We start from the raw sequence: 25682 nt of genomic DNA, 5'->3' as shown, positions 1-25682 counted from the left end.
TGAAAATGTGCTTCTTTTCGTTTAGTAACAATTTCCCAGAGATCCAGAAGATTGACCGTGACAATGAGCTCTGAATAGAGGAGGACTGAGAAAGAACGGCTGCTGGCCTTTTGAGAGCTTTTGTTTCGAGACAGGAACACAAAGTACATGATTGATTCGGGGGTCAGTGGAGCAGCTAAATATTGTGCAGCACAGCCAGTCAATAACGTGTGTCTTCCGGATTCTCTAGTCTCTCATTTCCTTCAAATCTCACTCGGACTAATTCCAGTTAATCTCAGGCCGATGTTAAACCTCTTGCGCCTTATAAGGGAGACGATACGGTCGTAAGAATCTGCTTTAAACCTGTTGGATTCTGTCTCGATAGAGTCGGTTTTAAAGGGGAGTTTGACGTTGTTTGTTGCAGAGCGTCACGCTAGTCGCACGGAAACGGGAACCTCACTACGGGAGACGCGGCGGCTCTCGTCTCCTCTCGCCAGTTCAGACCGTCCCGTCTTCAAATCACCGTTGGAATGAAGCTGTCGGCGCCGACGACCGTGAACGCGTGTTGTTCAAACACTCGGATGCTTTATTTGTGCGTTTATTCTGTCAATATGGAAATGTGTCCTGAGCTCCACATCAGCATCCTCTGTTTTTTTTCTCCAGTTGATCTCTACAATGTTATCAAATGGAGAAAGATGGCCGTTACGATGTCCTGAAGGCTAGGCGACGTCTTCAGATGGCTTGTTTAGTCCGACAACTGTTCAAAACACAAAGAGAGTTCAGTTCACCGTCAAACACGACTACGAAAAACCAGAAAATCAGAAGCTGGAATCAGAGAATGTTCGGTATTTTTGCTCAATCGATGACTTAAACGATTAGTTGAGGATTCGTTCTTTTCTATCCAGTAATCGTCGGAATAGTTTCAGCTCTGATCTTTAGTTATTTTGTGCTCATTCAAAGCTTTCAAGGTAGAAGATAAATAGTGCTTCTTGATCTGAGGACACATTTTACAGCTGTTCTGAGGAACATGCTTAGAACCAGACAGTTCTTACAGTTCGTTACGAGCAAACATCCACAAAGCAAACTCCGGTGTTCCAGCTTTATTTCACGTAGTAAATAATCCGCCTGGCTTTACCGTCTTGTTCTCGTCACACTCCTTCGACTACTTCTTTCCTCCCTCATCACATCAGCCATTGATAACGGTGTGACCTCAGTCCCCAGTCTGTCTGCTGGGATGAGTGATGGATGGATGCCGTGAGGAGACAGGAGACAGAGAGGAAGGAAAGAAGGGACGAGTGGAGGCGAGCTCGATCGGATCGTAGCCTCCGGGGCCGTCCCTTAGCATGATCTACGGGGCTTCATTTGTTTGTGCTGTTTTTGGTAATTAAACGGGGGAGGCCCACTCAGTGAGGTCTGGCTGTTGGCTTAGTTTTCTCTCCCCTAATCTTCCCATAAGACCAGATAATTAATGGTGGGATGGCAGGCGTGTCCGCAGTGCGCCGGCCTTCTGTTAATGGAAGGGGATTCGTCTTGTTTACTCAGTTTACTCCGTGTTTCCTTATTCAGAGCTTGGCCAGGGTGTCATGGCCGAGGATTTGAGATCTGGCGTCCGTCCAGACGTCTAATGGCGGATGATATCACGACCGGTCCTGCAGCAGACATGGATATTCTCAGCCAGGATTCAGCGCTCATCCTAATTGTCTGACTTTTAGCGCCATTGTTTGTTTCTGGCACGTGTTTCTGGGCTTTTGAGAGTGCTGAAAGTTCAAGCATCACAACCAAATCATCCATCCCAGTTTACGTTTGAAATACTTTCAATTATTTCATATAAAGCACTTATTTTACTGTGCATGTTAAAGGATCCAGCTGCTGATGGTTCAATCCCTATCCTTACCGTTGTCCACCAATCCCATTAAAGGACCAACGCTACCATCGATGTAGATTAACAGAGTACTAATGTGTCCCTAATACTCTCAGACCTCCCGGACCAGTTTTTCGCCCCAAGCCCAATGGATCCAACTGAATACACAAATCAATATAGATGGATCGCAAATATTAAAAATGGCAAAATGACGTCGAGAATCTACGCAAACAGGAGGATTCGTTGTGGATGTAAGCTGTGATTTGGTGTGTGTGTGTGTGTGTGTGTGTGTGTGTGTGTGTGTGTGTGTGTGTGTGTGTGTGTGTGTGTGTGTGTGTGTGTGTGTGTGTGTGTGTGTGTGTGCGTGTGATTGACTAAAAATGAGCAACAGTGATAATCATTGTGACTGAAAACGTCACCCAGAACAATGGTGTGGCTCATTGCCGTGTTATTTATAGTCTCTTGACAACAATGGATGTCTATGTGAGGCTACACAGGCAACGCTGGAGCTGTACAAACCGCAGACCACCGTGTATCAGCGTAGAGTCGATATTAATACATTTGACACGTGTGTATACTCGGTCCTAGTTCCTGAGTGTCGGGCTGGATGTGGCTTTGTCTCACGCAGTAGTGGGCGCCGTGGGAATGAGAGAAACACCCACGGCAGGAGCGTTCCTGTGGGCAGCTAGCTGCTCAAATCCCCCCCCCCCCCCCCCCCCCCCCCCCCCCCGGAGCAATGTTCTGACAAAGGCTTCCGAAGAGCCGAGCTGCCGGCGCCGGCCTCCCGACCGGACCCTCATTAGCCAACGGCGCCACCGGGAGAACCGGCGAGATGGAGACGCTCGAGAGAAAATGTCTTCGCTAACTGCAAATTCATTTTTGGAATGAGGGGTTCGTTGGACGAGAACGAGGCGGGCAGCGCGTTTAGTGTTTGTCTGCTGAAGTGGGTTTCTCTGTACGAGTGACGCGCCACACAAATTCACATGAATGTGGCTCCTAGAGAGAAGTTGATCCCCAGGAGCCGCTTCAAGGTAAACAGAGGAGTGTTGAGGGTCGTGTTTTAATTGTCTTTGTACACGTTTCCTGCTGCTGAAGCCTGGTGACCTCATCATGCGATGTGATCAAGAGAAGAAGAAGAAGAAGAAGAAGAAGAGCAGCTAGTTGGACCTTGAGGATTGTTTAACTGCTGTGTCCGAAATCAGGTTTGAACTTTAAACCTCGCAATTTACAACAGTGTGAAGATGATAAAATCATCTATAAACTCACAAAGCATTTTAAAAGGCCCACTTTTCCAATTTTCCCCATCTGAGTCCTGATATTTTAATGTGGGAGAGAGCATGAAAGTATGAAATAATAATAAAAAAAAAAAAAAAGCCCATTTGAGCTCACCTCCATTGGTTCTGGCTGTTTGATCCGGGTCAAACCAGCAGCCATATTTCGCTCTCCTAACAGTCGTCCGGTGAGCCACAGCAGTTTGCCGCCTCCTGCCGCTCGTCCTACAGCACCAGTGCGAACGGAGCCCGTAGTTTATAGCGGCCATAAAACCACACAAAGGGTGCCGGAGCAGTAAAATTCCATAATTCAGTTTCACATTCATTTGCATTGACAATCATAACTCCTCTGGAGCCAGTCCAGAATCACGCGAGCCAAGAATGAACATCTTGTTAAAGTTTAGAGGGCGTCGGCTTCCCCGCTGAAGCCCTCAGGAACATATTTCAGCACTATATCAAATGGAAATCTCCAAATGTGTGTCAGTCTAGAATCAATCAATACAGTGAGCAGTTGTGTCAGCAGTTTTTAATCATCAGATGGCCATTTGCATTTGTCTAGAGGCTCTCTCTGCCTGGGAATAAAAAGAAACGCAGCGGCCGTCACTTCACATTCGAACGTCTCCGTGAGTTCACAGCGTACCGCTTCGTACGGGATCGACTCTGCCTCCCACATCTTTCCGCATCCACATCACGCTGTGGTCTGTACCGACGGTACAGAACTGGGGTCTCGTAGAACAGACCGGATTAGGGTCCTGCTGTGGTCCTTCCTGAAACGGAGCACGCTGTGAGCCGGCTGCTCTGGGACCGAGTGGTTACCGGAGGGGCTTCCAGGTATTTAGAGGTCTGCCCGCGATGGTGTCTCGCTAAGGCCGCTTCTGTACGATGAAAAGTCTTTCTAATCTGTCTGTAATTCTCCCACAAATCACTGGTGCGTCACTAGATTATTTATTCTATCCCTTTAAAGTCCATGTAGAGTTCTTTCTTGACATCCAGGTCCGTCTGTTTGACATCCCTGAACAAACGATCTAGACTCGAGTTAAGAAATGCAGATATTGGATTAACTAGATTGCAGTTTTGATGTATAATGGTGGATAGTCAATGACAGTTTGTGACGCAGTCTCAGTATTATAGCAAAGATCTATCTACAGCTTTGGTTCACTAGAAGTAAGATGTTGATGATATTCGTTTGATGGTTTGAAGTTATAGACATCCATGTTTTCTAATGAGGACTCCTTCATTCGGTGCTTTATCCCCGACGAGCACTTTCCCCCCACATGTTCCTCTCTCTGACTGATGGCTTTTATTCTTTTTCTGGTCATTCATTTTTCTAAAATTATCCCTTTTTTTTTTTAAAACATAGCCAGAAGGGAAAAGTCTGAGGAAATGGGGGTAAAAGGAGAAATGTGTACCAGTTTTTACATCAAGACTGTAGAAAGGAACCAAGACCTGTCCAGTAAATTACTGTAATTTGATAATTCCACATTGTACCTCGGGGATATTTTTGTGAGCGGTGAGAGTTTCCGCTCTTTTGCTCACAGAGCTGTTGGTTCCCTTTTGTGAGCGTTGGGTACTGGAGCGAAAGTAGAAGATGAGGCAACGCTCTTAACGTTTAAAAAAAAAAAAACAACAACAACCCGCTCTGTCCTCCATCCCAAATCTTCCCGTTCGTATCTGATTGAACGTATCGTTTCGTTCCTCCCACAAAACTACACGATGGAGCGTTGTCATCGCTGCCAGAAACCAGAATCCATCTGTGTTTGTTCTGTTTTGTGTAGTTCGTGAATTACACCAAGAACATATTCTGGAAAAAAAAAAAAAAAGAGTACAGGGTGGCGACAACTGCTTCTCCCGTTCGACGAGTGCTCTATTGATTGAGGAAGAAGATTGCAATTGATTGAGAAGGAGACCGAAATCGCTGAATCACTCCAGTTTAGTAAATAGGCCGACTCTCCTGTCAACGGGGATGAATTATCATTCTGTGGCAACGCAGCACGTTTATCTTGTGCTGAAATCAAAGCAGTTACGTTTTGGAATTTTTTTGAAATTCCTTTGCGCACAATCGCGAGAGGGTTCACACACTAACTAGTGACGAGCGATGAAACGCGGAGCTGATGTTCTGGTTCCGGCCGTCCGCAACACTCTGCTTCCACTTCGCCGCAGTTCCTCGGCGTTATTTCTTCATCGTCTCATTTGGAGTTCCTTCCTTTTAATCCATTTAAAATCGAACAGAACCGGAGACGGAATCGTTCGGCGCGGCAGCTGTGCTCATAACGTGAGACATCCGATCCAGCCGGCGCTGCACTGTTCGCTTCAGACACTGGGAACAGGAAGCTCGCTGCCACCGTTCGCCGCGATGCATTAGACGTCTTAATGGATACGCGCTCCCGAGTGGAAGTGGGACTCTTTATTCATTACGTTGGTTGGGTGGCCTCTGCCGAGCTTGGTTGCCTCCTCTATAGCGGGATAAGTGTGATCCATGAACTGGCTAATTGTCTTTGTCCTGATCGCTTCCGTGACTGCGGGCCATTAAGTGTCTGGAAAGGTCATTTCCTGTGCTATTTCTGCTGCATCCATCAGGAGAGAGGGGAATACTCGAGATGATGCTATTGCAACATTATTGTTTGGTTTTTATTCGTCAAGTTATTGTTGACCGAGAGCGGTCACGGGATGTGGAAACAGCTGGGAATGTGTACGTCGCTTCCAGCTTAATGGTTAAACGGAGGACGGCTTCGGCACCGGGTCAGAATTTAGCCCATTTGGGAAGTGAAATTTGGGAACAACGGGAGCAGGGACTCGTGCTGCTATCGCCCCATAGCTGCTGTCAGAACAGAATCTGAGGTTGACTCTAACAGATGATGCGGATCCAGAGTGGATACATTAATGTTCACCCTCCAGTTGAGAGCATATGGGATGTCTGTGAACTCAGTGTAAGTGAATCCAAGTAGCCTGCTCTTTAAGTAGCAGCTTCTTTTTCTTTTTTTCTCTTCCCCCTCAAGGCTGGTGCTCTCGTATCCATTAGGGGAAGACGTAAGTGACAAGGAAATATAGGATTTGCCATTTGACAAACTGCAAGGAAGCAGAGGTTGTTAAAACAACGTCAAGCTCAGTCTATTTACAGTTTTCTTTAGAAGAAAAAAAAAAAAAACTACCGAAGATTTTCTATTTCAAAAGGGAGCTTTTGGCTTCTACACAGAGACACCTAAGTGACAAAAATGTGATCTATTCTGGTGCTTGTTGGCGCGGCAGCTGAGCGGGACGAGGAGAGATTTTGACAAAGTAACGCTGTGATCGAGCATCAGTGGGGAGACGGGAAGACGTCTGCTGAGCAGCAGATCATGAGTTACTCGCAGTATTTGAACCTGATTTTTCCAACTAATGTTATTAATAGTATTCTGTGCGAACTCTCTCTCTGCGCACACACAGGGCTCCAACTACTACTTTTTATTTCAATTTCTTTTTTCATTTTAGTTTCATATTTTGTCGCGTCAGAAAATGGTGAAAATTGCCCGTCACGGTTTCTGTGACAGCTTGCTTTGTCTGCGCGATTTAGTGTTTTATAAATTCTTTGAATTTCTTCAATACACCTTACCTACAAAATATGAGAACTATAATGTTCACCCTTCTGAGAGCCGCGCTGCCCTCCGTTTCCACCCCCCCTCTCGACTTCCATCACAATTAGTTTCGCGGTCACTTTGAGACGAGATCTGTTTGGTAAAGTTCACAGCCTGTCCTGCTGCTCCTCCTTCGTCTACAATGACTCAGCTAAAACCAAAAAAAACCCCCAAAAGAGTGCAGTGATTAGATTGACGTTTTAGGAGACAGGCCCGACCGATAATGAGAAGTTATATTTGTGTATTATGGATGTTGTCTCAAGCTTACTATTATTCTGTCCAGCTGACAGGAAGCGCCTCCTCCAGTTATCCTCCACTCCAGAAAAAAAATCCCAAATATGTAGACATCGTAAGAGTATTGTCAACGCACAAAAGCCGTATTTGGACGTTAATCCCACTCCTACGGATCGGCCAACGCTCTTATTTTGAAACATCGTGACGCGGGCGGCGCGTGCGTCTTCCGCGTATATATATATATATATATATATATATATATATATATATATATATCTGCCTTCTCCGTGTGCGGCGTTGCCGTGTGACGCGGCGGCGTTCAGCGTTTGACGCATTACTATTCTTCCTGCAGAAGCTGCACCGGGGGTCACGCTGAAGTGATGATTCACTTCTGGCCTTTGTCACGTCGTTTCTCTCTTTTTAAATGAGTCAGAGCTCAGCTTCAGCATGCATCAGTGCAAACCCAAAAGCATTTGAATACATCGAATAAATCATTGTGTTCCTAAGTGGCTTTACTTTACTCGAGTGCAACCTGTTGTGACCCCCCCCCACACACACACACACACACACACACACACACACACACACACACACACACACACACATAACTGCTCCCAGCCTCCCTGAAGTAAAACAAAGACGTTGCTCCTCGCTCTCTTCGGCCATTTTCTTTATTTATGCCGTAAATTTCAGTGTGGCAGCTTTTGGAATAGATTCTTCGTGACTTGTTCCCCGGTCATTACAGAATGAAGTTTATCTCGCCTCGCTGACTAATTCCTTCTGGCAAAAAAAAAAAAAAAAAACCCAACAAAAAAACTACCACAAATACATTCCCTCCCATTTTCCAGTGACAAAACAACAAGGGACAAGACAGACGCACAATGAGTGCTGACATTTTCTGCCACCGGGTCCATTAGCACTCTCATGTGTGACTAACCATTGTTTATTTGCACTCGCAGCTCCAAATGTTCACATGTCTGTACTTCGGTGACGGCGACAGAGCGGACAAAAGACACACAATGTGCAAATCCTCCCTCAAGTTTTCAACGTGGTCACGTACGTGTTTTTGTGTTTTGTCATTGAAAAGTCAAGACTGTGTTGTTTTTCGTGTCGATTTTTGAAGCAGGGTTGCACAAATGCAGTGACAGAAACATCTTTGTCTGTTAGATATTTAAAGGGATATTCCACTGATTTTCCGCGTGAAGACCAGAAGACGCATCATTATGAATTATTTCGACTTGAGTTTAAGAGTCGAGATCTTTTGCAGAACGCCTGTTTTTACAAAAGTCTTTCAAACGCAAGCTTTTTTTTTTTTTTCTTGCGTTTTGATATATACATATCAAATTATATGCATAATCTGGTTTCCTTTGAGAGCAGAATGAAGAGGCTGGATATGAAGAACGTTGTGCTCTAGTAAACAGACCAACACATACATGACCGTCCACCTTTCAAGCAGACATTCAGATCGAGTTGTAACCACCGGAAGCACAAAAAGGTGCCTTCACACTGTTGTGTGCACTAATCAGAGGGTCGCGTCGCCGCAGCATATGTGTCCCTGTTAACGGTGTAGATCGTGATCAACGTCAGACTTCACAAGCGAGGACTTTTCGGCTTCCTGGACCACAATTCAGAGCTCTCACTCGCGGAGAATGACAAGTAGCCATCTGGTAATTCTTCTCTTCAGACCTGTACGGGAGCTACATACCGAAATAGCATCAAAGGCGAAGAGTCGTGTTTTTGGAAAATTGTGCTGTTGCATCTGGAGCGCCGAGATCTCGCTCGCATCGTCACTCGGGGGGTCTGATTCTCGTTTCACAGAGGAAGACAAACAATGCAAACAGCTAAGGAGCACTTTTTACAAGTATTAATTGACACACAAGGGAATACGGCTTCTTATCGGCTCTCCTTGAAACTAAGCACAGCCTCTGGGATCTTCTGAAGTATACTGACAAGGTGTGGGCCTTCTGTTCAAAAGCACCATAAAACGGGCTTTGCAAAGAAATCGCCAAAGTGGTGACACAGGCGGCGAGTGAGAAAAATTCATTTTTTTTTTTTTTTTTTTAGGAAAGGCTCTGAATTTATTTTGCCGAATGACGCAAATGTGGCTGAAATGTGACGCTGGCTGCAGGACTCGGTCTTCCATGTTATCACCTTCTTCTTTTTAACGGAGACTTTAACAAATTAAAGACACCAAACTGAAGTTTAATGACTAAAATAGAGACTAATTACCACAGCTTAATAGAAAGGAATGTGCACCTTGGGTTATGATAGTCTTTAATCCAATATTTAAAGAGATAAAACCTTTAAAAAAAAGAAACGCTCGTTAAAAAATATGGCACTACAGTGACGCTGAATATACTTGTCTGAAAACAGATAATTGTTCTTGTTTGACTTTTTCTATTAGTTTTATGGAGTTAAACACAAATTTAACAATTCAGAAAACTAAGGACGCAAATAATTAATCCAAGAAGCAAACTAGCGTTTAAGAATAAAAGAGTTTTCTACCTCTTTCTCATTAGCTGTTTTGTCCCTTCTCTCAGCGTTGGAATAGTAGCACGTCTAGATATTGGTTATGTCCTGTAGCGTGCTGCAGCTATATGCTTTTAAAAGCCCATGTCAGTGATGGCAGCTGCTCATCATAAATCTCCTCTGTCCTCTGTCCTCTGTCCTCGTCCGTTCCCTCACAAGGATGAAATATAGGTGGTCTGAGGCAAATTATAGAGCAGGTCTGATCTCAGAACAGGCTGCAAACAAGACCCAAAAAAAATAAAATGAAGCACCGGAGTGAAGAGATTAATTATAAGAAGCGTACGTTTGAGAAGACAGATGGAAGTGAACGAGAGTTGGCGTCAAATTTAAGTTTTGAGGGGGGTTTTTTTGGACTTGCAGTCGGCGACAAAAGATGCCGATATGCATTCCGACGCCCTAAAGGAACGGTCGGTCCCCCGCTTCAACCTAATCCCCGTCTTTTTTTTTTAATTAGGAGGAGTGCCTTGCACCTTTAAGGAGCGCCCTCGTCTGCTTTAAATAGCGTCTGTCACAGGGCCGAGAGCTCCGGTGAGCATCGGCTCAGCTGCTTATTGTAAATCAGCAGCTGGTCGTCCGAAGAGTGCGCAACGAGCCACATCAAAAGAGGCTCCGAGCAGCTCTGCACTGCAGCGGTGTGAGCCGCCGTGTTCAAGCCTCACGCACTAAAGTTTTAAAAGCGACTACCCCTGATGGGACTGACTCAGCAAAAGAGAGGACGAACTGTAAAGTCGGTTGTCGATGTCTGAAATGTGTGTGTGTGTGTGTGTGTGTGTGTGTGCTATTAGAGATGACCATTCACACACACACACACACACACACACACACACACACACACACAGCTCTCCCGGCCTGCCGTTGTTGATGCGCACCGGAGCCAGTGAGCCTCTCATTAGCCATCGACATAGGCTGGATGTTTTTCTAACAGACTGCAAATAGCTCCACCAGCTATGTAAGGGAAGAGGCAGCGCTCCCAAAGCGATTAGCATGAGAGCGTCCGTGCCAACCCGTAACGCGTGCCACCCTGTAATCACGACACGCCGATTGCCCGCATAGCCAAGATGTCCTTTTTGTACCGCAGCCTAGTTGTTGATATGCCGGCGCTGGCCGAACACTTTGCATGCGTTACAGTGTCCTGCCTTTCAAAGGAGAGGCCAGATGGTCAGAGCTTTAGACCCTCCGGGGCCTCCAGGACAAGGAGAAAAAGAACGGTTCTCCCGGGAGAACCCTACATTCTCCCCCCCCCCCCCCCCCCCCCCCTTTTTTTTATCGCCTCGCAGGCTTATTAGTCCAGCGTTAAGCATCGCTGTCGGAAGACGCCGCCCATGCACGTGTAAGCTAACATGACCTTATCAACCGCAGTGTTGTCACACTCGTTCACTCACTACATCGCAGAAAGGGCACGGGCCTTTAACAGTAGAAAGCGGATTAGTCTGTAAATGAAAGATTCTTAGTGAGTTTAATGGAATAGAGATGAGTGGATGGGAGATTTAAATAAATTAACCTTCAGTGAATTCCTCCAGGCTCGGAGGAATGACAGAGGGGGTCTGAGAGGATTTTTTTTTTGATGATATGAATAGTCATGAAGTGACAGCGCAGCAGAAGCGAACACTGAATATATTGTCAAACTCAAAATGTTCCTTAGGAGCGGAAAACCCCCCCCACAAAAATCTATTTCTCTCCCTTCGCATTAATCACCGTTTGCATTTAGCGTTAGCTGTGTGTCTCCAGCTGCGGGGTTCAACTTCGTTAATGCACATTGAGATGTTCCAACGTTAGCATTGTTTCAAAATGTCATCACAACATCAGGGAATAGATTAACCTTTACCGAGCTCCCAACTGTAAAGGCCTTAATTCTTTCTACGTAGTCATCCAGATATTAACCCTGATTGGTGCCTCTGACATTTACTTAAGGTGCAAAGTGATGAATATTCTGGAGAGTCTCTCCTCCGTGTTTACTGGGACGTGTTCGCTCGCTGCAGTAGTAGAGAAATTGGGACATTTGGTTTATATTTAATATTTTCTTTTTTAATATTTTCAAATTTGTTTCTGAGTCAAAAGGGTTTGTTTCGTCTTGTATGTGTTCTTCTCATTGCCGCTTAATTACTTCCCAGGACCGGTGCTACAGCCTTTGGGAAATGTCAGGGAACCTAATTTTTGAGTAATTAATATGATTTGTTGTAGCACTATTGTTGGTGATACATATTCATCACTGCAGTTGTTTTGCTCTTCATTTCCCTGTGATCCCTGTGCTACTTTTTTCTTTTGCCAGTAGTTTGCATTTATTTCCTGCTACTTCCCCCAAAACTACGACCGCGAGACCCGTTCTGTAGGAGTTCAACCCGAGCCGCAACACACCGCTCTGGAGGTCCACCCGTCTGTCCACCCGTCTGTCCACCCGTCTGTCCACCCGTCTGGCCCCGCCCTTTATTCATGCCGCCACAGTGACATCTGTCATGTAGGTGAAGTGAGAGCGTGTGAAGGAGTGTGGTTGTGTTCATTGTCATTTGACAAAAATAGTGGCCAAACTCATTGACAGTTTGTCGTAGACACGGGTTACATCCCGAGTCTCTTAATTGCATCCCCGTTTCCCTCACTTGCATCCTTTCCTTGCGTCTTAGTCCCTCCCACCAAGGATGCTTGGAGAGACCATGGGAGGAGAGAGGAAACGAGGATTAGATCTCAAAGTTTACAACTGCATCTTGTCCCGCCTCCCGAGGGCAGAGGTCGGCACGGCTAACTGTGTCACTCCGGGCCACGGTGTTCGCCGTAATCCGTCCGGGTTTCCCGACATATATATATATATATATATCGCTTGACAAATATATTATTGTCCGATAAGAAACTTGGAACTACGTTCACCGTTTTGAATTCCTGCCTCCCAGCCTCTCCCGTCTGTCTGCCTTCCTCCCGCCCTCAGAGCAGAAACGCAGCTCGAACGCCGGCGTGAGACACGAAGCGGGACGCTTTCGGTCATTCGCTTCCCTTTTGTTAAAATGAGCAAAGCCTCTGGGATAGTGCAGCTGTCCACAAAAGGGCCTCGTGTCCTCCGCTCGTATGAGCCGCCTGTTGTTCTAACTGCCCCCCCCTCCTCCTCCTTTTGTCTTTGCTATAAATACGCAGGAAGTGAAAAGCTTGGCTAATAGCCTCATGAGAATACCTCAACTGCCTGGCATGCTTTGCCATCCGCCGCTAAGCCACATCCGTCAGACACCTTGTTTGTACATCTGCTCAGGGAACTCGTGACTTAAAGTCAGAGACCGTATTTGGGAGCTCGCCGGTCCCGCGTCCCGTTGTTCTGATGGACGCTCCGGGCTATGAATAGAGCATCATCTCATTATATCTCATTGTTAAGTCCCGCTGATCTTCAGCGGGACTTAACGGAGGTCTTGTGACTTTCCTCGGTCGCCTTTTCAGGTGACTGAAGGCTAATTTGGGACCCCTGTTTTGTAGACTTGTCAGCCGCCTCCCAACAGAACCCAGAGTCACAGCCTCGCTTCACCGAGACCCAGAGTCATACGGGATGCGTTATGATTTCTGAATGTTATGAGACTTGTGACCCGCATGTGTAATGCAACGGTGACGGACAATGTGACCTCTGTGGATTCCTTTTTTTTTCTTCTTTTTTTAAAATTAACTTGATGCCCTTTTCCGCTCCAGCCACATGTCGTCCACATGCTCTGCATTCTGACTGAAACGGTACCAAAAAAAAAAAAAAAAAAAAAAGAGGCGACGTCCTGAATGTCTCGGTCGGACAAAACAGGCAATTCAAAGAAGTCACTTTGGACTTTTGAGAAATGGGGACGGCCATCAGTTGCACTGCACCGTGTGTCCTCACCAAATGGGCAGAGAGAGTGCTCCACCGATTGCAAGATTATTTCAAAAGAAGAACATTGGACTTGATTACGTCCTCACAAAGACGGCTGCACAGTTCAGGGAGAAAGGAAATAAAGATGTCTGTAATGGGACTACGGCTCTGAGTTAACTCTGAGTAAATCATGAATACATGTTTTCCTTTTCACAGCATTAATCCAGTCAGGTAGACCCAACTGTGAGCTCATGACCTTGTAAAGAAGTGAAGTAGCGCAATTAAATATATGATTAAAATGCTCCACTTACAATATTTAACAACGTCGCTTTGGCTGCTGATTAACACACGGCTGATTCTTTCTCAACGACACATGCGCACATAGAGCTTTGGAGAACATTCTGCCGTACTTCACACAACAAAAAACACTGATCCTACACACACACACGCACACACACACACACACACACACACACACACACACACACACACACGCCGTCTTCAGATTCTGACCTGATAAAACCACTTTGCCTGCTTGAATGTTGAAGCCAGTGGAGCTGGGAGGTAGTTTGTTGTGGTTCCAGTAATGAAGTGAAGACATGTAGAGATATGTTAATGCTGTGAGCCTCCATCTGGCCCTCCGCCTCGCTCTGATGAATGAAGGTGCAGTACTCCACTTGGCCTCTGTGTTCGTTTCCTCTGTGTTTCTCAGCGCTATCTTAGATTAATAGCCCCCCCCCCCCCCCCCCCCCCCCCCCCCCTCCTCCTCAGCACTTACCTGCAACTGACTTGCCCATTTCCTAATGCTCTGCATTATTCATACTGCACTGCTGATATTAGTTGGACTACAGGAGGATTCTACTAACATGCTGCCGGGAGAAGAACGGTTAATGATGTGATCTGTGCGGAAAGATCTCAGGTTTGATCCCCGCAGCTTTGAAATCATCGTTATGAAGGACATTATGAAGTCGGCCTTTATGGAATTGCTCTCAAACCTCTCGTATTTCATGACTGCGTTGCAGGAAACCTGAGCACCTCCATGACCAGGAATGGGTGTGTCTGTTCCCAGCCTTATGTATCTGAGATGTGCTTTGTTTTAATAAACACAAACCAAAAAGTAGTGTATTTGTTTTTTCAGTCACTTCCACTGCGAAAGAATCTTTTTATAGCAGTTTATAGAGTCAACGTAAACTGCAACTAACGTTTGATTTCATATCAATAATCTGCTGGGTTTTTTTCCGTCGATCACATATTTGATTTATAGAATATTAGAAAATAGTATTAAAACACAAACACACAGTTTCAAAAGTAAGTTTGATATCTTCAAATTATTGATTTTATCCAAAACCCAAATTTATTCACTGTATGTAGGTAAAGCAGCAAATTTTTTTAAAAATCTTCTGTCGATCAACCAGATAATTAATCAACCAATAATTTCAGCTGCCTAAGATTCACAACTAATAACAACAACAGTTGTGATCTATTTGACGTCGGATCATGTGTTGATCATGATGCCGTGAGGACGTTGCGTTCAGCACACTGTCCTCCTCGTACAGCCGCACACTTTGCTTTCACATCCGAGGCAGTTAACTGCTTCCTTAATGACCCACTGAGTTTCATTGCATATTCTAATGGTCCTGCCTTTTACTGGCCCACTATACCATTAATGGGGCGTGTGGTTGATGCATCCGCGATGTGAGATCAGGTCACTTTTCATTTCGTGTATCTCATCTCCGACGCCGCGGAGCGTAAAGTTTTTCTGTTTGTTCGCCATTATTTTATTTTTTTTATCATTTCCTTCATTCGCTCCGCAGCCCTTCTGTCCAAAGCCTCCACCTGCCTCCACCCAGACTCCCCCACCCCCCGGGGCAGGGCTATTCACTGACATCACTCCTCCCTCTGGCCAGATGTTGAAACTTAAACACATCGTCCATCAGCGCAGCAGAAAGGGGGGGCGGTGACCCAGCAAAGACGTTGTTAATATTCACGCTCGCGCAGAAAGAGACTCCGGTCCTTGAGGCTGAGTTGCCCCAACCCTCCTTTTTTTATTTTAAAATCAACACGTGTTTCTTTTGTGGGCCGTAACTTTCTGATAACTGGTTCTGAACACCAGGAAACTGATCCAAGATAAAAAATGAAAACGACGGCGCACCGCCAAAAAGCTGCTTTCATTGAGGCCGAATCTGTAAAAAAAAAAAAAAATGCCTTTTTCTTCAGTTCTGCCTCAGAGCTTCACTGTGGCGACGCTATCGCTGGAGAGCGAGATAAAACGCACACAATACGTACCGGATGTCAGTCAGTCGGCAGCTCTGAGTGCAGCACATTTCCTCCATTCCTGATTCACCCCCCCAGTCACTTCTCACGCCGCACTAAGAGGTCCTCACATAAGTCCATTTAGGAGTTAGGTTGTGAAATCTTTGGACAAACCCGACCGACACGGTGAGCAAAAAAAGAAGCTTCTCTGCTGGATCCCGCTGTAGAATGACTCGGTAACGGTAGCTGTAGCTGTGCGGCGTTTCCCTCTTTTCACGCTTTCTCTTTGCCATCGACTGAAAGGCCGTCTCTCGTAAAGCGTTCGTTGACAGAGTTAACATTGGCGGAGCAATGGATATTTTTCACTCTCGACACCGTTGGCGTTCGTCGTTAAAAAACGGTGACGGATGGATGCCGAGTAGAGATCGACGTACGGCCTCTCTGTGTGTGTGTGTGTGTGTGTGTGTGTGTGTGTGTGTGTGTGTGTGTGAGATCTATTTAGACTGTATAGTCACCTCTGCCTACATGGAACAGCAGAGTGAGTTTGTACCAACGTCTGTATTTGAATTAGAGCTCCTCAATAGTTCCATGAGATTCTGTCACAGATTATGCTGAACTATTAGAGCCATGACCATGCTTAATTGAAGTATCCTCCGAAGCATAATGTAAGAGTCTTCATTTTCGTGAAGGAGATTTCATAAAACAAAGACCACAATTAGGACCCTTTCGTAATGATGTTGACACTTGGAGCGCTGTCTGGATTTGATAATACCCGATGAGGGTCCTCTTGACCGCCGACGGAGCCGCACATTAATGTGGAGATTCTGATCTGTTGTGCAACAGAGAGGGACGAAAAAAAAATAATAAAAAAATAAATAAAAATCCATGCAACAAAGAAGCGTCATGAATTTTTCATGACTGTAGGCCAAGTCTCCCCAGCACCCTGCTCTGAATTATAAACAAATACACAACTCTTAAAGAGCGGGAACTAGCTGATACATCAAGTAAAGTTGTTTATCATTTATTAGGACTCGGGAGCAAACTCGACATTGTTTTTGTTTCCATTACTTATGGATGTGAGTTCTGTTTTTTTTTTCCTCTTGTATTCACGATATGACTGATGATTCTGTTATTGCGAGATAGCGGTGAGAAAAAAAAAAATCCAAACGCTAAAGAAAAGCTCGCCTTCCTCCGCTGAGCGGACTGATAGATTGGCCTCATTATGCAACACATCTGAGCTTTTACATTTACATGCTGTTCAAATTACAATCAGATGCTGTTTTTGTTGGAAGCGCTGACTCGGCGTTGAGTATTCTTCACGGCGTTATTTCAGATCATGGTTCTTACCGGTACATTGCACAATATTGGTGATATTTTTAGCCCCTTTTTTTTTTTTTTTTTTTTTTTTTTAATGGCGACTCTGATTGAAAGAGAAGGAAGCGCCTCATGTGTGACACACAATATTGATTCAGGGTTTCAGCCGACTAGTGCACCATTGTGCCTCGTCTGGGTCTGGGATCGGGTCGAAGAAAAATCCTATTGCGGAAACAAAACAAAAAAGCGATGTCATTAAATGTATTTGAAATATCAACAAGTTCCTGGTATCTAGTCTCAAAAGATTCTTTAAAAATCTGCATTCAAAGCGACAAATGATTGTTTTCTTTTATGGATTAATATATTTGAGGTTTAAAACATCAGAAAATAGTGACGGATGGCCCTTTGTCATTTCCAAAAGGCAACGTCTACAAATGGATTCTTTTCTCTCACTTAAGGTCCAAAACTAACAGATTTTGAGTCGGCTGCCATTTAATAAAATGTTGCAAATTCTCACATTCCAAAAGCTGGAACAATCAATTCTTCAGAATTTTTGCCTAAATAATAACTTCAATGATAAGTCGATTATCACAGCGGTATATCTTATTCTCAAGTGCCAATCGAGTCGTCGGTGGATCGACTCGTTGTCTCTTCACGTGTAATTCCTCACGGATCGATTTTAACTGACAGAACAATCTCATCGCATGATTTTCAGCAAATGTAAGTTTTATAGAATTTAATACCGTATTGAACCCTGAACATTACTTTTATGGTTTCACCAGTGCAGCTGTGATAAGCACCATTGACTCGACGCTGTTTTATGTGACGTGTGTCTGAATGGACGGCAGCGCTGGGACCTCATGTCGCCTCCTCTTTTGGGTCAGCAGCCATCTCTTCATTTGCTGTAAAGTGTCTCTCTGTGTCTTCCAGGACTCAACTCTCTGCCCTTTGATGCAGCCGGCAACAACGACCCCCTCCACTTCAGCAGCTCCAGCGGGCCGCTGGTGACGGAGTGTCCTCCTCTGGACGGCGCAGTCGACAACAGCAAGAAGAGGAAGAGGGCCGGCCTGCCTCCAGGTACCGACGACGAGCGCCTCGCACGCGTTTCACCGTCACCGCTGCAGGATCACACTTGTGGTGTCAAATCCTTGCAGGGTTTTTTTTTTTTTCGCCCTCAGCCATGTCGAATTTGAAATGCAAGTGCCCGTAACGCTCAACAGAGACTTCCTCCCTTCATTCAGGAAAGCTTTGATACAGCAGCTAGATTTTTTTTTTTTTTTTTTTACTTTGAGATTCCTCTTCCCCCTCTTCCTCCACCGACATCAAATAGCTGCGATGGGAATTGTTGCATAATCCTATCGTTTGGTGGCGGTATAGGAAGAAAAAAAAAAAAAAAAAAAAGTGGCTTAGCTCAGTCTTTGTTGTTTTCGATTAGCTTGCCTTGTCCTGAGGCTCTGGTTGTCTGGCCTTTTTTTTTTTTTTTTTTGGAGGTCAGGCAGCTGCGGCAGGAAACTGCTCCGCTGAGATTGTGTGCCTGACTGTCTGTTACCGTGCCAACACCACCGGCCAATCAAAGCTGCAAACATGCCTCCAGCTTTCTCTCACACACACACACACACACACACACACACACACACTCACACTCACCTGTCACTCAGACCGATGGGCTGAGTGTCCGTGCACACTGTGTGCGTTACAAAGTGCGTTATAATGAAGCCGTAAATTTGAGTCGGCTGCTCGCAATGCGTCAAATTAAAAGAAGGACTTTCTAATTAAAGAATTAAAGAAGTGCTGAGTAATTGATTGCTTTGTAAGTGATTGAAAGGAGAAGAGGGCCCTTCAGACGGAGAGGTGTTGTTCCGTGCTCTCTGCCTTCTCGCCGATGCTAATTGGACCGGATTAACACTCCGCATTAACGATTCATCTTTCCTTCACATCTTCACGTGGACGAGTTCACGTCTCGATGAAGTTTAACTTCATTTCAGTTAGGCGGCCACGTCAAGCTGTGATTGGATAATGTTGCCGCGGAAGATCGTCAAACAAATAACCAAACGATTGATTAATTTACACGCTACGAGAATCGGTTAATGTATCTAAACTGCAGCGTTAAAAGTTTTCCCGGACTCTCTGAGACCACAATTCACAAATGATCCGGACCACATATTAATATTAATGTTCTCATCAGTAAGTTTCAGTGTGTTTCAGCACCCTGCACCATCGTGCATCTGGATATGTTTAGTGAACAGAAAGTGTTTTGGGTTCTGTGTTGGATTCTTATTTAAATGTGAGGCACTCGTCAGATTCCCCTGTTGTTCCACTGTCTAGTACAAATATGCCGGCCATTTTCTGATAATATTTCATGCGCTCCTCCATTGTCGTGCTTCCACGACATTCAAAGCGTTTTCTGCGCTGATAAAAGCCCATCACAAAGCCTTAAGATGAAAAGCTTTCCCTATCTCGGTCATCCTAAGTTATTTTTATCCGATGTAGTGACGAGGAGAAGTCGCTGCTTCAAATATTAAATAATGCAGGAAGTTGAAATGACTTCTTCTAGAAGCTGTTGAGATTTGTTTGTATATATTTATAAATGCAGCTGTGATGAAATGTCATATGAAACCTTTTTTTTTTCCCCTTCATCCTGCTTGCTCTCCAACCACCTGTTTGCGTCGACACTTGAACAGTTATGAAATGATAAAAAGAGAAAAATCATCATGTTGGTATTCACTATGTGTCCTGTTAACCGTGAGACATGCAGGAGGCCCGTCATCAGAACCTTCCCGTCCCTCAACCCTTCATTCTGAAACGGTCCTTTGTCTCTCAACAGTTCACCGCTTCCTCTTGTGCAAAATGCGTCCGAGTTTAACAATAATGAAATGTTCAGCGGTGGGAACCAAACAGTCTGTAGCTCGAGGGGGGCTGCTCCGCGTTAGCTTCGGTGCGAGTCGGATGGAAAGATGCTCGGTTATGTTTTAATGATGAATCTTTTTTGTCCTGCTGCTCGGCTGTCGGAACGATGCACTTCCTGTCTCAGGTCTTTTGTCATGCAAATGTGTGTGTGTGTGTGTGTGTGTGTGTGTGTGTGTGTGTGTGTGTGTGGTGGGGGGGGGGGGGGGGCAGATTAAAACACCGGTAACGCCTATGAATGGCCTAGAAAGAGGCTTTCTCCGTCATGCTTCTTTACTCCGGTAATGGAAAACAGGTTCATAGCCTACATGTTTAAACCAGCTGTAAACGCGTTGTTATTGCTGCGCTGCTAGCGTGAAGCTAACCGACGAAGGGCTTGAACCGCTGCAGATGTGACATCGCGGCCGGTCTCTCCCGTGTCGGGTCAGCTTCTGTGACGGAGCGCCGGCTCATTAGCAGGCGTGTTGATCGAGTCTTATTAAAGGAACCCTAATGGATGGACTCCTCTCATCACAAATGTCATTACGCTTGATGATCCATCATGGACCGACACAAACGCCTTCCTTGAGCGTCGCGCGGCTTCATTTCATGTCACTAATTGGGTCCGAAGAAAAGGAGCAAAGTGTCTGTTTTGATGTGGCCTCTGAGGAAGCTGCTCCACAGACGGATCCTCTTCTAATGATCTTTAAACGTCCTCGCCGAGACCAAACAACAAGCGGCCCGATACATAATTCAGGTCCTGTAAAGTCACGGGAAGCGTTTGAAGTTCAATTTGTATTCACTCCGCTGCGGCATAGCGGTCCACTCACTACACTCCGAGTCAGTGCGACTAACTCCATATTTATGTTTAGTGTGAAGCGGCTCTGGAGAAATTAATTTCAGTGGAAATCATTCCCACTTGGTAGTAAATCCCAGTTTGTTGTGACTCTTTTACGAAGACATGGACAAAATATTGAACCCAGAAACATTGAGTCATTGAGAGTTTTTCTCACACTTTCTTTATCAAACTGCTGTTTTGATCTAGTTGTTCTCTCTAAAGTCGGCCTCCATCTTTGCTCTTTTTACTTTTCTGCGTTCATGTTGCACCGACTGCATGCATGTGTGTGCATGTGTAGTTTTAACAACCCATAATAAGTGGTGCCTTGGGGGCAGCAGGCACACTGCAAGCATGTTCCCTTGCTTTTTTTTATTTTATATCTGTTTAACAACACAGCCAGCGATGGCCATTTCCCCTCAAGTCCTGCTGTGTTTCAGCTGCAGGAGGTGAAGAGAATGGGATTCTGAAATGCTGCTCATTTTTTTTTTTTTTTTTTTTTAGTGGAGCAGGATTTCCCCTCTCACAATGAATATGAATGTCGGTTTTAGTCGCAGGCCGCGCAAGCTGGATTTCATTATCTCACGCCTGGTATGTTAATGTAAGACTAATAATAATCTTCATTTGCCAAGCAGTTTGAAAACAAAGTTATGTGCAATTTACGAGGCGAAGTAGAGACGCAACGGAATTCAAAGGCATCAAATTAAGAACGCAAAATGTCAAAATAGATATAAATTCTGGATTTTATGTTATGTATACATTGTGTTTATGTTATGTGGCATTGTATGTGCCGCTGCAGGTCTAATAAATGAGTTAATTGCATTCCGCTCCTCATACGGCATTGTCCAAGTCTTAATCCAGCATCGTTTACACTACAGCGGTGTTTTCCTGCCAGCGGTCTTCTTCTCTCCGGCCTTTCCGTCGGCACGTCGCTGCGTATCCCGGCGTTTTCCTGCCACCTGTCGGTCGGTAGAGTCGTGTGAAATCCTTTTGGCAGGTCTGAGCATCCCATCGTCTGGTCCTTGGCCTGAGAGTGAGGGGGGTTCCACAGCTGTGGGCAGCAAAGGTCCTGTCAGCTTTGGTAATGAGGTGTGTTTTCACTCACATGCGCACAGCGCTGTGACCGCTGAACTAACACCCCAGTCAAACATTAAACCCCAAAAAACAGCTTAACTTAAAGCGCCGTAACAACGTTCACGGCGCTTTAAAACGTCCTCGTTCATCAGGACGTGTCACATTAGACACATTAGGACATGTATGTGTTAGGACATGGGATTTCATTCTCGGAGAAAACCGCACCGATCAACAAGCTCTCATCAAACATTTTCTACAGTTTACCATATAGACTGCTTCCACTGGAAGCCGCCTGTGTCTGTGAAGGAGCGAAATATAAATGTATTTATATGAAATAGCTCTTTCAAGTTGAATGTTAGGCCTTTGGCCGATTGGGTTTGGAGTATCCTTGTTACAAGGTTGTTTGACTGGTGAAAAAAAACAAAAAAAAAAGCAAACACGGAGCAGTGGTCAGAGCCGAGGCGTGCGTTCAGAACCTGAGGCCGCGCGTATGGATTCGCCGAAAAAGCACTTCCAATGCCGGGATTAAAGAAATCCTCCCACACGTGTTTTTTCCTTGCATAAAAATCAATTCATGAAATTTGATCACAAAGGCCAGCTCAAAGCCGTTAGTTTTAGCAAATAAAGGAATTGTGCACTCGCCGATTCAATCTGCGGAGCGTTAACCTTTAGCTGCGGCTAAGAGAGAGGTGTTGAATAAAATGCTATTGATTGTGAAGCAGAAAGGTTAATGTAATAGAGCGAGGGGCAAATAAGGATGCATGTTGTGTAGGTAGGGAGCGGCATTATTCCTCTTATCAAGCAGCAAGAAGCTTTATCTGGATACATGTCATCACATCCCAGCGTTGTGCTGTTTCATTGAGACGCTTCACAGCAGGGATCAGAAGTCAGTTTTATTAATTAGTCATATTCCTATACATTTGTTTGCTAAGATATGAAATCAGTGTTTTGTCTTCTTTTTTTCTGTTCAAGCTGAATATAATTCAATATTATTGTACTTTTTTTTTTTTTTTTTTTTCATTGGCTCCTGCCCGCATGGGTCTGCACATCCCATAATGTGTTCCGTGCTGACGGCACACGTGTGAACACGTCCGTCTATAGAGACGCCCAATGTATCAGAACTTCATGTCCTCATTTCTGTCTGTTTTAGAAATGTGTGTAAACCTCTCTTAGTCTGCTGTGAGCGCTGGTCTAGACTGGGTCTAGGTTTTTCCACTTCTACCCCTCAACAGTAATTAATTGGGAAACCACAAGCTCTGAGTCACATGAGTCACATGAAAAGAGGGGGGAAAAAAGAGTCATAAAAATACTTCCACTCCCCCGTTATTTACAACGACACATACTGTCTTTACTGAGATCAAAATACTCCTTGTTAGCCGCTACGCTTCTCATCCTCACAGACTTCGTCCTTGGTCGGGGTTTTTTTTTTGTATCGGACATTCTGAAACCATTCGTCAGTACGAGGTCTCCTGTGGGAGCATGTATATTCAGTCCACACCCTCCACTTTGTTCCTTATGATAAACGCTTTTCAGTCTGACTGCCGTTTCCCGTGTGGTTCACCAAAAAAAAAAAAAAAACTCCCCCAAAAAATAGAAGAAGGAAAAAACGGCGCTTCAGCAAACTGAACGTGGTTTCTCTTTTGAGAAGAGTTTTGCATAATAGTTTCCAATACTGCATGCAGCAGTACTTCTTTTTAGTGGCTTTATTCGGGGGGGGGGGGGGGGGTAATGGATTTGAGCATAAAAACTGTAATATGATGTCATTGACCCACCACTGGCAGGCAAAGAGCTTTTGGAAGGTAAATAATGTAATGGGATACTTAAGCTGCCAGAGATGACGGTCCATTTAGATATATGGCTGTCCCAGAGAGAGAGGTGTGTGTGTGTGTGTGTGTGTGTGTGTGTGTGTGTGTGTGTGTGTGTGTGTGTGTGTGTGTGTGTGTGTGTGTGTGTGTGTGTGTGTGTGTGTGGAGGATGGGGGAGACCTACAGCTGGATGTCAGCCTCTGTGACGTCGAGGCCACACACTGACAGAGGCTTTAGAGTGATGCTGATGGATGGGCCACGGGACGACAGGCTGAAGTTAAAAAGGACCTCATTAGCTCACAAACAGGCGCGCGGGGTCAGCGCAAAGGTCACCAGCGTTCAGCCTGCACGCACTCTGCGTCGAGACCGTGCATGCGTGCCGTGATTGAAATGCACGCGGCGCTGTGAAGAGGCCCCGCCTCTCTCTTTATTCATCTGGGATTCACGCTGCTTCGCTCACGTGTCCAATCAGTATCATTTGCTCTATAAAATGTCCAAAAAAAATAGTGAAACGTGTCCTTCATAATTTGGTGGTTTTGTCCCATCAGCTGTCCAGTTTGAGACTAAGAAAACCAGCAAATGTTGATCCGTAAAGTTGGAGATTATTCTATCGTTTCAGCGCTAACATGAAGCAGAGCTTCGTGTTATTGGTTGCTTTATATTCTCAGTCACACTGTGACCCAGGTCCTACCGATCGTCACCAAACGGTGGGATTAGATTGTGGTCAATCTTTTGAATTCCTTTCCCCCCCCGCCCCGTTTCTCACCTCCGTCGTCTTTAATTGTGCCCTCTTGCTCCCCGTCAGTCCTCTGCGCGCCGCGGCGGTCAGGGATTTAGTGCCATCTGGCAAAGCCTCCCAACATATGAGGTGTAAATAATTCACGGTGCCAGAAGGCGCTCTTGTCTGTAGACTCGCGCTGACGCTCTGAAAAGAGTCTAATGCACAAACCTGGCTGGTTTTCTGCTGGGTCAAAGCAAACAGGGCGGCGTTGCTTTGCTCGTGGCCTCCCTTCTGTTATTACCTCAACACAGCGCCGGTGCAGGGAGGGTAAACAATTAGCCCCGAGATGAGGTTCTCTCTTCAGCCTCCAGCCTCAGGGGGCATAAAACTCAGGCCGAATGAGTTGTCTTCTAGCGGTGATTCCCATCAATACCTTCAGATCCAGTTATTATCTTCAACTTTGCTTAATTGATTTCTAACATGGACCTGGTCTGCAGACTAGAGTTTTAGAAACTGGCAGTGTCGCGTTAACTGCCCCTAAACAAAAAGTACCTTCTTTATCTGATTGAATTAGTAAGTATTTATTAAGAATACAGTGTGTACTTTGCCAATAATAGGGGGGGGAATGTGTTGTACTTGTACCTGTGCCTGGAGTTGGACGTCTTTTTGTGTCACTTAAAATCTATTAAAACTATTTAGTTTGTCATTTTTCAAGCAAAATTTCTTAATATTTGATAGATCCTGTTTCTTAAGTGTGATAATTTGCTGCTCCTCTTACATTATATTCATTATAATATTTTAGGGTTGAACTATTGGTCCAACAAAACAAGACATTTATGAAGTGAAGTTGGGCTCTAGAAAACACCTGCGATATGTTTTAGTGTCCAAATTATGAATTTATCAATTGAGAAAATAGTTGACACTTAATCAGTAAAGGAAAGATATCACCTGTCTTTTTTAATCCAGGTATTTTATGTCTCATACATACATTTTTGATTCAAAGGCATTTGAAAACAGAATCAGAAAATGTATTAAAAATCAAAAAAATGCTGAAATGGCTTATTATGCACTCTGCGCAGCGCTCCCCCCCCCTGTGTCTCGACTACCCGACGCTCCGCTCGCTTCATTTGAAGCAGAATCTTTCATTTCCTCTCGTTGGGGGCCTGTTGTGTAACTGAGAAGGATGGCCCAAGACTCCAAGGCTCAGAGGGTCCAATTACAAATGTAAAGGCGGCTGAGAGGTTTTATCTTCAGTCCTCCTCCTGAAGCCACCAGCGACTGTCAGACTTCTGCCCCAAAACACCGAGGAGCCACCGCTCTCTCGGATTACCTGATGAATTATTTATATTGTCTAGGTGGACGAGATTTTTTTTTTTTCTACTATAAATGAAACTAAATTCGGTTTCATCTAACCTCTGGTGTTTTTGAACTGGTATAAATCATACAAGGAGAATGTCGGCCCCACGTTAGAATACTTCTTCCCGCTACTATAATTTGAGAGTGTGCG

The 25682-nt window shown here is 45.0% G+C and overlaps 1 protein-coding gene across 5 annotated transcripts in view; it reads left to right on the top strand.

Moving 5' to 3' along the window:
• Nucleotides 1-25682, top strand: part of enox2 (ecto-NOX disulfide-thiol exchanger 2) — a 144723-nt gene that overhangs the window by 50241 nt on the left and 68800 nt on the right. For all 5 annotated transcript variants that reach the window (XM_068715145.1, XM_068715143.1, XM_068715141.1 and 2 more), the window contains one exon: nt 17788-17934. Coding sequence is in view for 4 of the 5 variants with exons in the window: in XM_068715143.1 (XP_068571244.1) it covers nt 17788-17934 (147 nt within the window). In the remaining variant the exon portion in view is untranslated. The remainder of the gene's footprint in view (nt 1-17787; nt 17935-25682) is intronic.

This window comes from Cebidichthys violaceus, unplaced genomic scaffold (genome assembly GCF_023349555.1).
Source record: "Cebidichthys violaceus isolate CVI_PGR_0920_01 unplaced genomic scaffold, fCebVio1.0.p SCAF_2, whole genome shotgun sequence".
Classification (NCBI taxonomy): domain Eukaryota; kingdom Metazoa; phylum Chordata; class Actinopteri; order Perciformes; family Stichaeidae; genus Cebidichthys; species Cebidichthys violaceus.
Note: the sequence above shows the minus strand (reverse complement) of the source record. Positions and strands in the feature narration are given on the sequence as shown.